General features: G+C 34.6%; 1 protein-coding gene across 2 annotated transcripts in view; it reads left to right on the top strand.

Moving 5' to 3' along the window:
• Positions 1-16933, top strand: part of SMC5 (structural maintenance of chromosomes 5) — a 752645-nt gene that overhangs the window by 407402 nt on the left and 328310 nt on the right. For both annotated transcript variants that reach the window (XM_090391623.1, XM_090391622.1), the window contains exon 14: positions 2200-2261. In XM_090391623.1, coding sequence (XP_090247749.1) covers positions 2200-2261 — 62 coding nt within the window. The remainder of the gene's footprint in view (positions 1-2199; positions 2262-16933) is intronic.

Here is a 16933-nt window from a genome sequence, read left to right as displayed (position 1 = left end):
TCAACTGTGTTTATATTAGTTGAAGTAATTTATTTGATACTAAGTAAAATATACCGACAAGTTTTGCCAACTTAGCTGTTTGGCTTCTTCAGGGTGAATAAAATAGATACAAAACAACTTAAACACTGAAACTGTTCATGAAGGAATGAACCGAATACAATTGTATTTTTTTACAAAAAACAGAAGAATGCGTACATTACATGCATGGAGCGTGTATGAAGTCAACTGTTGTTATGTAGGAATGTTCTGTAATTGGAAGCAAGATTTAGCTCTGGCGTGCTTAAAGATCTTATGAGGGTCTTCCAAATATCAGCTAGAATTAATCTTTGGTTTCTATTGAGGTTGTGTTCAGAATGGATTACTATTATGACTTCTTTTATGATTCGGGAGCGGAAATCTTCCTCTAAATAGGGCATGGAGCTTTTGTCCCATTCTATGGTATGGTTTGTCCTGGAGAAATGAACTGCTAACCTCAAGAACATGTAGGCAATGTAAACAACAGAGAAGACAATTCTGGGATAGCACTTCATTTCTCCAGGACAAACCATAGTGTCACTTTCACAAAAACAAACTGGGTTTCTCTCTTTATATTTTGCTTTATTTATTCACATTTTATTTTTTGTTTAAATTTTATTTTGCTTATTGAAGAATTTATTTCATTAATGACTGCCATATATAATCTTCTGATGTCATGCTGAAGAAACAAATACTAAGTTCAAAGTGTTGTAATTGTGTATTGCTGACGCTGTCAAGATTTTTACTCCATTATAATTTTTTTTGTATTATTATTATTCATTTTATATTTCAGCTGAGCATTCTTCTGAAATTATAAGGAAGGGACAAAAGCGAAAGGAGGAGGTGAAGAATAGGAGTTAAATTCATAATTCTGGTGTGCATTAGCAATCAAGTACATAATCAAATATCTGAATATATACTGTCTAATCTTTAAAGGTACCTGTGGCATAACTATAAATAATAAATTACACGATAACCACAGTAATTAACTTGAATGAAATAAAGGTACAAATATTTCATAATGAAATTAACAGTACATCAACAGTTTAGAACAAACAGTTCAAATAAATGGAATACAAAGTACATAACAGTCGGTGGATTATCAATTAAAAATTGTTGCTGTGTGCTTGAAATTAATTTTAATAAAATATAAAATAATTCTTTAAAACTTTTTCTTTAATGGTTACATAAGATAAGAATCTCCTAAGCTTTTGGGAGATTCTTATTTTATTATTATTATGAATGTATACTGGAATCATTGCTTTACAAATGGATTGTGCTCTTGTACTTCAAGACTAACTTCTCTTTCTGAAAAAGAGATAATTCTAATTTAGATGTAGAAATAAAGAAATATTTTAAGAAGAATAAAACTGATTTTGTGCATCGATTTATTACTATGGATGAGACTTGGATTCACCATTACACACCAGAATCCAAACAGCAGTCAAAACAGTAGACAGAAGCCAGTTGTTCAGTGCCAAAGAAGACAGTCGGTTCCATCAGCAGGAAAGGTCATGGCATCGATGTTTTGGGATGCTAAAGGCATTTTGTTCATTAATTATCTTGAAAAGGGTAAAACAATAACCGGAGAATATTATTCCAATCTTTTAACCAGACTAAATGATAAAAATTTGTGAGAAAAGACCCAGTTTGCAGAAGAAAAAGTCATCTTTCATCAGGACAGTGAACCTACACACAAAGGTGTTTTGTCAATGGGAAAATTAAGGGATCTGCACTATGAATTGTTGGAACATCCACCCTATGCCCCAGATTTAGCTCCCTGTGACTTCTGTCTCTTCCCAAAACTAAAACCACCTCGCTGGTCACTGTTTTTCTTTGAATCAAGAGGTGATTGCAGCTGTAGAGTAAAATCTGCGAAATTCATTTTGCAGTTCTTACTGAGAACCAGGAACGGGATAATGGTGCTGGAGAATCCCTGGAATAAATGTATTTGTCTTAAGGGAAATTATGTTGAAAAATAAAAATAATTTTGACATTATAAATTCGTTTTTTCATTGTTAGGTCAAGGACCATTCAGACTACCCTCGTATTAGCATTACTGTGAGCATTTTTAAAATTATATTTCATTTCTACATAAGCAGTATATCAAGACTATATTTCTAATTTAGTATTCTTTTCATTATTATTATTTTATTTATTTTATTTATTTATTTTTTTTTTCAGTATGTTTCCAGAGTTTCCAGATATGGTAATCACAATGTATCAACAAACAGTTCAGAAATTGGGTTAGTATATGTCATTAAAGATCTTTTATGTTTGTTTTGATAGATATGTTTCGAATGTAATATTATATGTTGTGCTATTTTTATTTGTTTTTCATAAGATTTTTTGATCCATGTGTCACATGTTGAATGAATTAAAAAATGACAGTTTGAAATTCAGAAATCTCCTTGTTAATATGTCTTTGTATTTGTGCTTTTTGTATCAATATGAAGAAGTACACAATAATGATGTACAAAACTAGGCATTCATTTTATTAACATATTTTACTTTTTAATGTTGTTTTTGGCAAAATAATTATTGGAAATTTATTGCAATATTATTTTGATTGTGTTGTTGTTGTTGTATATTTTACTGTTATAGTATATTTTACTGTATTTTTATTATCCTGTTTTTTATTTATGTGTGTATATTATAATAGGAAATGGAATTTATTATTATTTTTTTTTATGATGCATGTGGTCTTGTATGTTGGTGTTTCTTTTGAGGTGGAGCATATGTGTGGATATTTGGGGGAAGGTATTTTTTGAGGAGGGCATGTGTGTGTGAGTATTTTGTGAAGGCATGAGTGCTTTTTGAGGTGGTGTCAGGTGAATATGCGTTTCTGATGTGGGGACTTGGGGGAGGGGGTTGTATTTTGGAGGTCGTGGGTTTTTTGAGATGACGAAGGTAGATAGTAGATATATATTAGGGTAGTTCTCAAGAGCCATAGGCCAGAAGTGTTTGGTTCTTGGTGACTGCATTTCTGATATTGGTTTCATGGTTTGGGTTGTTTTTTTGTTTGTGTTGAGGGAGTGTTTTTTTTCCTGTACTGGCTAAATAGTCAAGTTAGCTCTAGTATAATGTTCTAAATAATGGCATCACACATATAAGAAAAAAAATAAATACAATTTATTACTCCTATATATTTAACTCAATATGTCATGAGCTTCATTCAGGAAGAAGACAGAAGAAATGGAATTGACATTTAAAATATGAATACAAGAATGAATCATGCAACATTTGTATATCATGTGTCTCAGCTGTTCAATAGGAGGAAACATTAGAGTTCAGACAAGTCGAGATAGATATATAATTAATTAATTAATTTTAAAAATTATAAACCATTAACAGCAATCACTTCCTAAAATTTAGAGATAGGTATGCAATCTCTCCGAATAAGATTAGGACAGAGGTATAAAGCTTCACGATACTCAAAAAATAGATAATCAGATTTGAACCCACTGTAGTGTAGCAGGTTAATATGGTTTCATTTAACTCCGTCAATCATCGATGGCATGAGAAGCAAGGCCTAAAATCCCCAAAACATATAATCTAGATTTTCTTCTAATCCTAGCAGAATGGCTAGTTTGTCCAAAGTAGCAAAGATGATTAGAACAGAGAGTTTGATAAATGCCAGGCAAGTATGGAAGTGATAAGTATCTTTGATAATTGGTAAGAAAGATGACATCTTCCAAGCCGGTTTGAAGGTGATATATTGATTATATCTTTGAAAGGGTCATTGCTCTTTGTTCAGATCCACATACTCTATCTTCCTTTAAGATGAGTATGTGGATCCTGTTAAAATCAGATTGCAATCTGGGAGAGGGATGATAATTATCAAATATTTTCTCTATCAAGGTCCAACATATTCATTAAGAAATAGAGTAAGTTTTATTTTATTTCATTTTTCTAATAGAAGAGACTTCGAAGAACATATTGTGCATGCTCAGTGTACTAAGCCTTTAATAATACCTATTTTTGTGAAAGATGACAATGTGAAGATGTGTGGATATTGATGGAGACTGCTGTTAGATTCACATTCAATAGTTGAACTTGATGTAAATGTATAAGGAATATTTTATCCAGAAATTTAAGTAGTTCTCTTTCAGAGTGAGACCAGATTGCAAAGATGTCATCCATAAAATGTAACCAAATGTGAGGTAAAGTAGAAATGGTGTTAGAAATCTGCTTCTTTGAATACTCCATAAAATAATCAGTCAAAGCAGATGATATTGGACTACCCATCGCAGTACCCTCGATCTGCTGAAATAATTTATGTCAAGTAAAATTACCGGCATTGATTTTAAACTTGAATAATCTAATGATGCCATCAGAGAAATCTACTTGTAAAAGCTATAGAGTTTCTTAAATGAACAATGATGTGATAATGTCATTTCTCTATACTTATTACACCCATCCTCTTCCTTGAACCTCTCTACTATACTAGGTGATTTTGAATACTTCATCGTCCTTAAGGCTGGCTGGTTTCCCTGTTATCTCTCTTTCTCACTGAATATATTCATTTCAGTATATTTCACTATGGCATTGATTTTTGTTTAAAATAATGTTATTACATCATGCTATTCTCCCTGCCACTGGTCTCGAGATTTCCATTTGTTCTAATTGTGAAATTTAAATATACCTTTTTGATAAAATCAATATAAATTTCCCTACTATGTAACAAATAAAGTTTTGCAATTATAAATATTTAATTGTGAAGTTATTTTCACAATCCTCCTCAGTTTGGAAACAGTATAATACCATTATGCTTGCTATAGATGGCAACACTATCGGCACGTTTTTTTTTTTTTTCCTAAGGAAAAAAAATTTCATAGAATGACTTCCATGTGAAATTGCAAGTCATTCTATGAAGTAGTTTTTTTGCTTCAGACAGCTGTATAAAACAGTGTTGTCTGCATCCCTTGAAATGGATAAAATTGAGTATTGTGTAGTTATAAAATTCTTTGTAAAAGAAGGTTTAATGGCAAAAGAAATTCATCCTGAGTTCATTAAAGTTTATGGGCACTCTTCTCCTTCATTTCTGACAATTAAGAAATGGACTGCCAAGTTTAAACATGGCCGTATCAGCCTTGAAAATGATCCATGTGAAGAACGTCCAAAAAGTGTAACAACACCAGAAATTATTGATCGAGTGCACGATATGGTACTGGATGACCAGCAAATCAAAGTGGGTGAAATTGCTGAGACTATAGGCATTTCAAAAGAACATGTACGATATATAAAAAAAGGTTTGCACAAGATGGGTGCCATGCATGCTCACAGCAGATCAAAAACACACTCACATGAAAATCTCTGAACAGGAATGTTTTAATTCTAAAAGGAATGTTTCGATTTATTACTATGGATGAGACTTGGATTTGACATTACACACCAGAATCCAAATAGCAGTCAAAACAGTGGAGATAGAAGCCAGTTGTTCAGTGCCAAAGAAGACAAAGTTGGTTCCATTAGCAGGAAAGGTCATGGCATCGGTGTTTTGGGATGCTAAAGCATTTTGTTTATTAATTATCTTGAAAAGGGTAAAACAATAACCGGGGAATATTATTCCCCGGTTATTGTTTACACATGGAAACAAGCAGTTTCCATGCATATTTTGTCAGCTAAATTGGCAGGGAGGAATCTTACAAAAAAAAAAAAAAAAATTAGCTGACAAAATATGCATGGAAACTGCTTGTTTTGCTAAATTCAACCAAAAAATTAAGCAGCAGCAACCTAAACAAAGTGGAAAAACTGACCATCAAATCCCTAAAAAAAATAACTGTGACATTATTATCACAAAAGCAGATAAAGAGAATGCCACTGTTGTTTTAAATCGGACAACCTACATTTTAAAAATGAACCATTTAGTATCAGACCACAACAACTACCAAATGGTAAATTACAACCCCATGCAACGCAACAAACAGAAAACTACTGAACTACTTAAATCAGTTAACACGTGGCCGGAAGAAACAATTAAAAGAATTTATGCCGTGCCAAAAGTACACAAAACAGACATGCAATTACAGCCAATTGTGGAAGGAATCGACAGTCCGAATTACTACTTAGCCAAAAAATTAGCGGTCACACTCAAGGAATTGGTTGGTCATTCCCCTTCCTACATAAAAAATACACAACAATTCATAAACAAAATTAAAAACATTACGCTCAACGACCAAGATCTATTAGTCAGCTTTGACATAACTTCCCTTTTCACCAATGTCCCAATCAATGATATTATCTTACTCTTACAGAACATATTTCCACATGACATCACAGCCCTCTTGGCCCACATACTCCACTCCGGATATTTTGCGTGGCAAAACAGTTTTTACCTTCAAAAAGAGGATACAGCCATTGCTCACCACTTTCCCCCCCAATAGTGAACTTTTATATGGAAGACTTTGAGCAACGAGCTCTAGAATTGGCGTGCCTAAAGCCCAAAATTTGGCTCAGATATGTCAACGATATTTTCGCCATTTGGCCCCACGGACAAGAAGCAATAGATACATTCCTTAGACACCTGGACAAACAACACAAATGCATCCATTTCACCATTGAAATAGAAAAAAACAACTCTCTTCCTTTCCTAGACACACTTGTCACACGTCTTCCTTCAGGCTGTCTCTCCTTCTCAGTTTACTGCAAACCTACACACATACACACAGGCCAGTACATACACAAAACTTCTTATCACCACCCATCACAAAACTAGGGGTCATAAGCACCCTTAAACACAGAGCTCAAACCATTTGTTCAAATGAACAGGCTCTGAACCATGAATATGAGACCATCAAACATACCTTTATAAAAAATGGATACAGGATAAAAACCATTCACAAGATCCTCCACAAAGATACCACTAATAACAAAAAAGATTTCAAGAATGCTATTGCTTACCATATGTTAGAGGCATTTCAGAAAAAATAGATAGGACACTACACAAATACAACATCAAAACCACCTTTAAACCCCCCGGCAAAATTAAGACATCTACTCAGTTCTTCCAAGGATACCTTGGCACACTTAGCTCACCCAGGGGTTTACAAAATAGATTGCACATGTAACATGCTATACATAGGGGAAACAGGGCGAACCATCCCGATCAGAAAGGATGGACACAAATGACACATAAAATACCTCCATTTTGGAAAAACCGGCCTTTCTGACCATGCACTCCAAACATATCACAGAATTGATTGGAAAGGTACCAAGTCCCTACACCGCACCAAAACCTGGTTCGAACGGAAATTCAAGGAAGCATGTGAACTGCTCAAACATGATCTGAATAAAAATGATGGTCTAACCATTCCAAGAATGTGGAGGACCCATCTGCAACCTTCATAGCAACCACGAAGAAAAATCTCAATACAAGAAGACTTGGTGAAGTGTTTTTTTTTTTTTTTTTTTTTTTTTTTTTTTTTCTTTCCCCGGAACAATCAATAGCAACCTGTGCTGTACAAATCCAGAAGACATAATCGTAATATAACAATATAAACTGTATAATTCCAGAAGAATCCTAGTACGTGAGGGCTTTAGCAGAGTTTATTGTAGTTTTTATTGGTAATTTTTTTTTTTTTTAATCACTAGAGGGTAGGCTAAGAAAAAAGATTAGTTAACAACATAGATGTAATTTACCTGTATAGAGTGCAACAGCATGTAGCTTGGTTCTTATACACATGTATCCTTCTGATGATGACCTCAACACAGGGGTCGAAACGTCATTATTATTTTATTATTAATCAGTAAAATAATCTTTCCAACACGTGTTTTGTGTCCCTAAATTCATACATATGAGTGCTGATCACCGTGTAACCATAAAAGAGTTATGTTTAAATTATATTTGTGATCAACTTGAACAAGTTAGCCAGACTACTGACAACAAATTTTTAATTCCATTATTGAATAGTTGCTGACACCTGCATGTTGTAACATTTTTTCAGCAGAAAAAAAAAATATATGGCAAGTAAAATTATTGGCATTGATAGTAAACTTGAATAATCTGATGATGCATTAAGGGAAATCTTTTTTAGTGATAATTTTGCTGATAGCTGGGCTTTCTGCCTCGGTTATTGCTGATAACTGAGGCAGAAACCTTGAAGAGGCAACCAGCTGATAATCATTATATTATTATGAAAATTAGAAAATCACGAAATTGGCTAGTGTAAAGAGAAAGGTAGTTCACTCTCTGTAATTAATGAAATCTGCATTAGTCAAACACCTGTAGAGATAGATATTTTGAGTTCCAGTTGTAATTCTATATAAAATGTGAGATTAGGGAAATTATTTGGGGAACAGAGGTGGGAAAATTTCCACAAAGCCTTTAAGAAATCTGAAGAACTGATTGAGTCTTTTGATCTAACACCCAATCCTAACCTACATGTGGTGTGATGTGCTCCATTAAGAGGCATCTACCTGGATACTGAATAAGGATGTGCTGCCAGTTTGGCACCTAGCCAACCAAATTCTGTATTCTGTATTGACTTAACCCAAGGAAGAAAATGATGGTATCATATCGTACCATCATTTCTGGGATGTAGTAGGATAAATAGTTCTCTTGCTGTTTTCATCAGGTAGCCAGGATAAACACTGAAAAATCAGCTGCTGTAACAAACTAAATGTTAATGAACTTAAGGTGAACACTATCAACTTAAGAAGTATTAATGGAAGACAGTCAGCTCAGAACTGGTGATGAATCATCTTGACATAATTGGTGTTACCAAGACATAGAAGATAACAGGTGAGATTCTACTAAATAATAAATATAATTGGGTAATAGAGATTAGGGTAAAGAACCATTAGTTATAGCTATCAGCACTAAACACAAATTTATATTTCTGAATTGGCATGGTTTCAAAGGGATTCAGAATGGAACATTGTACAATAAAACTATTTCTGCCAATAGTTCCACAAAAGATCTTAACTAAAGAAGTGGAAAAATTTTCAAGTCTTTAGAGAAGGCAGTTGACAAAAATCTAGTGATGACCACTTGTTCTGCTGCCTCTAGCCAAGTGCTGAATTATTTCCTCTACATCAGTCCTTTAAAACCCTTTTTTGTAGCTTGAAATATTTCTATCGTGTCTCCTCTTTTCTGCCTAACAACCAACTTTTGCAATTCAATAACTCTGTCTGTTGTCATAGGGAGCATTCCAAAGACCACTTGCCATCTTAATCACTTGTCTTAGGCTTGTCTGTAACCTAAGAAACCCAGGTGATCAGAGACCTGGGTGCAGTAATCCAGATGTAGCTATATCAAAATTCTTATAAAAGGGAATGATAATTCTCTGCTTGTTACTGTATTCAATAATCAAGTAAGCTTATGATATTCATTGGCCTCCTTAGCAACATGCCCTCTGAACTTTGAATTTCTATCTACCAACACCATCAAATCCCTAGCTTTGTCAATTTCCTGGAATATGTTTCCATCAATGTGGTACATCATGTGTAATATTTCCCCCCCCCCACACACACACACACAAAATGAATAAAGACAAATAAAAACAATCAATATACAAAAAACTTTCATTATATTTATTTTAAAAAACTTATGTTAAATGTTAAACTAACCCTAAATAAAGACATTAGAAATGTTTTTTTCCTAGACTTTTCTTTTGCAAATATATCATAATTCAAATTATGCATGTTATTTTCAATAAATAATAGTGATAAATTTGACATTTTAAAGAGTTTCGTAAATAATTTTTCACCCTTTTAAGAACAGCAAATGAATGATCGCTACTATCATTACTAATGGACATTGTTAGTGAAATTTTCAGTATTGTTCCCATATTAGACAATGATTGTACATGTCTAATGTATTATAAGTATTTCTTATATGAGGGGGTTGCCTGGAAAGTTTTGATAAACACCTATAACAAAAATGATATTAAAGTAGTTGATATAACCACAAGAAAGAACATATCTTCAACAAACTCTTTAACCCCCATGTTTCATCACATGATAATAACTTGTTCTTTTTCTTTTAGGGTATATAAGAAGACAAAATTAATTAATTTTTGTTCTAGGTTTTTATCAGAACTTTCCAGCCCCCACTCCCTTTGTATGTATTCAAGAAACTGGATGAATTCATCTTTAAATTTATCATTTTCGGCCAAATTTTAAATTTAATAAATACCTGAAAATTATCCTGTGCTTCTGAATATGCCTCACATTAACGATTTAGCCCTGTAACCAATCTATCACAAATTACATATAATGTATTTAACAAAAACCTTTCTTTTCCCTGAGGGGGAAACTTGGTTTTTATTTGTATCATCATATATACATTTCATTTATAAAAAGAAAATGTATGTATGATATAGTTTCTTTTTTCATCTTTAAGTTAATGCACATCTATTAATAGTTTGGCCCTTTCTTCAATATTTTATTCAAAATTATTTCTTACTTCTAAAATGAACCCATTTAACGACTTTAATAGTTTTATACCTTCCAACAAGTTAATTTTAGAATTCTGTAAGGATTTGCTTGGTTCCATTCAATTGTATCATCATTGAATTCCATAGTATGGTTAGTAATGTTCATAAAGTTTCATATTCAGCAAATGTCTTGTTCAAATTATTATACTCTAAGCTCCATACATATTTTTTGATACCTAACAGATTGATCAATGCTTCTTTAATTAATCTGTAATTACTTTTTCAAGCAGAAACAGCATTGGCTCTGGCACCTCATTATGTGTCACAAATATTTTTCACCCAAATGTTTAATACATTCCATCTTCTATTGGAAGAAGAAAAAAAGATATTATATACATTTTGAACAAATTTAAATAGTGTACTAGAACATGATTCTACAGCATTTATTCCCACTAAATTTAAAGCGTGACTGCCACACTGAATTTAAAATGCTGTTTCAAACTAGCTTGCACACGTGAATATTTTCCTGCCATATTTTAAACATTGTAAAAAAAAGAGGGACATGTGATCTATTTAGATATTGACTTGAAGCAATAACATCCGTTTTCTGAGCTATACGTATATTATAGTGATATAGGAAATTTAACAGAAAACAATCATATTTTTTTTATGTTCAGTTTTAATTAGTTATAATTTTAAATCTCATTGTTTGGGACCCTTAAATTGGTCCTAATTTTTGGGATCCCTAGCTAGAGCTTTGTGCACCTGTGCATAAGTATGGCTCTGACCAAACCACTGATTTAAGCACATCTATACTGATTGCTTGATTTTCTAAGTATTCAACATAGAAATTGGCTTAAGGGGAGGGTATGGATGTCCCATCTAGTTCGCATCTGGTTATTTCACATGTAAAGGAAAGATATACAAACAATGAGATCTGTTTTCTGAAGCAGATATCTTGGAGAACATAAAAAATACATTCGGCACCATCATTACAGCAAGTTGGACCAGTGGCACACCCAGGGAGGGGGGCCAAGGGGCCCCTGGCCCTCCCCAAAAGAAAAACGAAAAATCACTAGAAAATTTTCTAAAAATCTTTTCCTAATTAAAATTCTTTTTTTTATTTATGTTCTGTCTTCTATTTCTATACTGCTTATGAATTAGCGGCCACATGAGGTGGGAATACTGTATGGTTCTCGGGAATCACGGCCGCTGTGAACGCAAGGCGAACGAAGTAGTGCTCTTGAGGACTGAGCACTACTTCGTTTGCCCGAACTGGGTTAAAGGAGATCATGGGTATCATGTATTGGTGATCACTGCAGATGTTCAGTCATAGGTCGTATGCAATGTTGTGTGAATTCTCAAATTGTCTACTCAACTCAGCCCCTCCCCCAAGATTAAATCCTGAGAGTGCGCTACTGAGTTGGACTATCAGACCATGCCTTGGATCCTTTCACACAAATTAAATGGAGATAAGAAAAAGTACTACATAGAAGTCATAAGTCATAGAGACTGTTTTTGGAATCAGCAACAGTTTTAAACTATTCCCCAAAAGCATGACTGTTTTGATTTATCAAAAATCTTGGAGACAGTCATTTTAGGTTCAAATTAATACTTTTTTAACTCTCTCTCTCTCTTTCTTAAATACAGTTGATTAGGAGTTTAATTTCTTGTATTCTTCATTACTATTTTTTTTTTTTTTAAACTGGTGCCACTGTTACCTAATTGTTGCTGTTTGTGTACTGTGATAAACTATTTTTTTCACACAGCTTGCACTTCCGCACAAAACACTTCCTACCTATTCACTCATCAGTCACTTTCCTTGCACAAAAATCTTTGAATTTCATGATGAATACATCTCACGCATATTGCACTGAACAAAGTCCCACATATTAATTTCTCCCAGCAAAGTTGTCTCTGCTGCCATTGTTCTACTATACACACTAGTGCAATACTAAAAATATTATGTGACACCAGGGAGTTCAAAGACTCATAAAATATCTACTTTAATCCATGCATATAAGTATTCCTTAAAATCTAAACAACTCAATCTACACACAATCATATAAAAAAAAAAAAAAAAAAAAAAAAAAAAGCTCCAATAGATTAATATCATTAAATAAATTTGAAAAAATTACTTTTCTTTCTGCACCACTCCACGCATGCATCTTTTCACAATTAAACCTTGTACCCACCTCCTTATATTTTACAAGAAATTATATTCTTGTTTTAATCCTTTACCCAAGCATAATCAAACAAACTTTGTGTTTGAAGTATCTTCCTGGGTCATGCTCTTACTAATGAACCTGAATAAAGATCAGAACCAGTCTAGGTAGCAATCCTTCCCATACTGTATTTGCATTATAGGATATCGAGGCAATGGATGTGAAGTTGGTAATCTCTATATACAAGTACACTATAGAAAGTATTTTACCTTGGGTATAATAAATGTTAAAAAATACCAAGTAATTTTAAACCTGGTTTTACTCCATTTCCCAAGTAAGCAAACAGACAAACAAGTCGTTTTCGCTTGCAAGTGATGCAAGTCTAGCTGATCCTACAGGTAGTGCAAGACTAAGGCAACTCGTGGTAAAGGTGGCATAAGCTCTGATCACTAATCTTAATATTTACCCTTAATGCCAAAACACATCTCCAAGGAGGGGATGTATGCTGTTTTGTATTAAAGGCAAGGGGCCACTACCCAGACCGGTTTCGACCTTTATTGAGGTAGAATGGGAGTTCATGTCTTTCATCATCGGCCTTTGGAGTATAAAGATTGCTGCGGGTCAGCAGGTAGTAATAGGGGAAGTTAAAGAAAGATAGAGTAGGATAGTAGGAGGTAAAAAGAGGCCTCAGTCAACCTGTTTAGCTGTATAACCCAGAGGTTGTGGCTAAAAGGTCTGTAAAACATAATCTCCTTACACCTGTTCGAAAAAAAAAAACTTAAAGTTTACATTTCATTTTACCCGAAAAAATATAACTTTCGATTACATTAATCAAGGTGTCTGGAGACGTTATCTCGTAACCCCCTAAGAAAATAAAGAAAAATGTTTGTTAAAATTTGGAACTTAGAATATTCTTAAACTATACCTTTCAACTGAAAAAAAAATTAAAAAAAAAAAAAAAACTGCGATAGCGGGATCCGTATTGAGGTGGACTTTATCAACCAGAGAACCGAGAGTTGGAGGAAGAGCCCGGCCCGAGTGATGCAGCCCACAAGGAGCTGCACCGCCTCGCTGTAGGCCTTCGCAGCTCAAGTTCTTAGGTCTGCCCCCTCCTAATTGGACTAAGTGTGAATACACAGAAACAAAACCAAAAGAAAAAACTTAGAAGAAGGGGCTTTTTTTTTTTTAGATCATATTTGCCCTCCAATTTTTAATCGCTACCTCAAAGTATTTTACCACGTTTTCCATCACTGTGAGTACGTGTACTGACTCTTCATCATTTAGTTTCTATATTCTCTTCAAGCTTTCATTCCATTTCGTTCGGTGGTAATTGAAGTTATCCCACTTCATCCATATACTAAGATTATCTAGCTCGCCTTTACATTGCAAACAAGCGTCTCCTTTTTCCTGTATAGCTGTGTGGACTTTGTTCCTTATCTCGGGTTTGTCCCTAAGATCGAGTAGGATTCGTCTTGTTATATTGTTATTTGAATTTGAATTATTGAAAAATTTGAATAATTGAAACAAGATAACAATTATATTGTTATCTTGTTATTTGAATTTTCGTATGGAGGATTTTCTCCTTCTACCAGTTTTGTAATGGGGTGAGAAGAACCGGTATTTGTATCTTCTGGTTTTGGATCGTTTCCTTGCTCTGTGTCCTCTTCTGATGAGGTTTCTTCCTCATTTTCTGTGTTGTTTCGCGTTATTATCTCATTTCTTTCCTCATCTTCTTCCGAACTTGAGGCTTCTATTGGGCTTTCAATGTCTTGTTTATTTCGTTTCATTTCTCCTTCTTCTGGCGTGATGGGTCGTTTTGTTGAACTGGTATTGATTTCCATTTCCTCTGTTTCTGTGCTGTTATTGTTGCTTTCCATTTCAATGGTGTGAGATTTCTTAGTGTTCCGTTTCTTTTTCTTCCTAGTTTTTCCTCCTGCATTGTTCCTGCTTATTGCCTGGTTTCCTAACATAGTCGTCGCATTAGCTGGGGGTTGTAGGGCTGGAAACTTCTGATTCAGTTGTTTGTGGCTCGTTTACTGTTTGGCCGGTAGCTCGAGAGTCCTGTGTTGTGAGCTTAGGACTGATTACTGGAATGGCTACTGCCGCAGGTGTTATGGCACCTCCTGCTCTTTCTGCAAGGGTCCTGTTAGGACAAACGTCTATTTTATGGGATGTGTTCTCACATTTACGGCACGGTGACTCGCATTGATTCAATGTGTGTTCTGTCGATAAGCAGTTGTGGCATGTGTTGTTTTTCGGCAGTGAGCGCTAAGGTGGCCCAAAGCGGTGCACCGAAAACATTGTTTTCTTACTCCTGGATAATTGACTATTACTCTTGCTGAGCCTAAAAAAATTAAGTTGGGGACCTCTGTTTTCATCTCGATTGAAATGCTTATTTCCCCTGATTTCCACTCTGGGATATCCGTGTCTTGTCCGATTGTTACGTTTCGGACAGTCCCCCACTTGGAGAAAATGGTTTTTATGATTTCCTCCCCTTTCTCTAGATATTCTAGAGGAAACCTGTCAATTTTTACGGATTTTAAAATACTCCCGACTAGGAAGGGTAGGTATTTTTCCCTTCACATTCTACACCTTTAAGGAGCGTTTCTCTTGTCTCTATGTTGTTTGGAATCGTCCCCCCCCCCTAAGGGGTAAGCCCGTAAATGCTTTCATGACATTGAGAAGAGCTCTCACAAACATTGCTTTCTCTATGCTTGGGTCAATTTCGATCCCGAGAGTACGAACTCTTGGTAAGAATTTAGACATTGTTTAAAGGCAAATACTTTTCCCACAGTAAAAGAAAGTTGAGTCTCTGAAAAGGGAAGACCTTAAGACAGGCCTGTACCGTTTGGCACGAGGCTGCAAGAAAAACCACCAAAAGAAAAACTGTAAGGGTTCTTACCGAAGGATACTGCAATAGGAGCTCTCTCTCGGGATCTTGTAAATGGCAACTGGAATCCAAAGCAATGGCACCTTCGTTGTAACAGGACTGGAATAGGAGCTCTCTCTCGGGTTCTGGTAACTGGCAGGTCTCATCAGTGGGAGCTAAGCTAGAAATTACTTGAGGTCTCATCAGTGGGAGCCAGGCTAGAAATACCAAGCTAGAAATACCAAGATTTAGTAATACAGAGCTTATAAGTATTTTACCAGAACAAGTTACCATAAGGTGTTTTAACCTTATTAAATAAAAATCTCTGGAGGAGATATAAATGTAGAAAGTATTTTACCGTGGGTATAATAAATGTTAAAAAATACCGAGTAATTTTAAACCTGGTTTTATTCCATTTCCCAAGTAAGCAAACAGACAAACAAGTCAAGTTTGCATCTGCAAGTGATGCAAGTCTAGCTGATCCTACAGGTAGTGCAAGACCAAGGCAACTCGTGGTAAAGGTGGCATAAGATCTGATCACTAATCTTAATATTTACCCTTAATGCCAAAACACATCTCCAAGGAGGGGATGTATGCTGTTTTGTATTAAAGGCAAGGGGCCACTACCCTTGCACTACCTGTAGGATCAGCTAGACTTGCATCACTTGCAGGTGCAAACTTGACTTGTTTGTCTGTCTGCTTACTTGGAAAATGGAGTAAAACCAGGTTGAAAATTAATTGGTATTTTTTAACATTTATTATACCCACGGTAAAATACTTTCTACATTTATATCTTCTCCAGAGATTTTTATTTAATAAGACCTTATGGTAACTTGTTCTGGTAAAATACTTATAAGCTCTGTATTACTAAATCTTGGTATTTCTAGCCTGGCGCCCACTGATGAGACCTCAATAAAGGTCGAAACTGGTCTGGGTAGTGGCCCCTTGCCTATAATACAAAACAGCATCCATCCCCTCCTTGGAGATGTGTTTTGGCATTAAGGGTAAATATTAAGATTAGTGATCAGAGCTTATGCCACCTTTACCACGAGTTGCCTTGGTCTTGCACTACCTGTAGGATCAGCTAGACTTGCATCACTTTCAGGCGCAAACTTGACTTGTTTGTCTGTTTGCTTACTTGGGAAATGGAGTAAAACCAGGTTTAAAATTACTTGGTATTTTTTAACATTTACAAGTACACTAGTTATGAAGATACTTCATGAGCAAACTTTGTTTACTTATGCTTGAGTAAAGGATTAAAACCAGAACATAATTTCTTGCCTACTATATTATAGTTTGTAAGCAAGTGAAAAAACGTTCTACAAATGTCTCCCTCATACTTTTATTGTTGATTTTAATAGATACAATGCAATATAGATTGTCATGCTTTCATCTTTAAAAATTCTTAAGTAGGTGTGAGAGTACATATATACACCTCATAAAAATTTTTAAAGATTCATTTTTGAATTTTGCATTTTTGTCTACTTTATTAACAGGGTACTTTT

Source organism: Typopeltis vanoorti, chromosome 4, assembly GCF_054136105.1.
Source record: "Typopeltis vanoorti isolate ZY-2024b chromosome 4, IOZ_Tvanoo_1.0, whole genome shotgun sequence".
In the NCBI taxonomy this organism is placed as follows: domain Eukaryota; kingdom Metazoa; phylum Arthropoda; class Arachnida; order Uropygi; family Thelyphonidae; genus Typopeltis; species Typopeltis vanoorti.
Note: the sequence above shows the minus strand (reverse complement) of the source record. Positions and strands in the feature narration are given on the sequence as shown.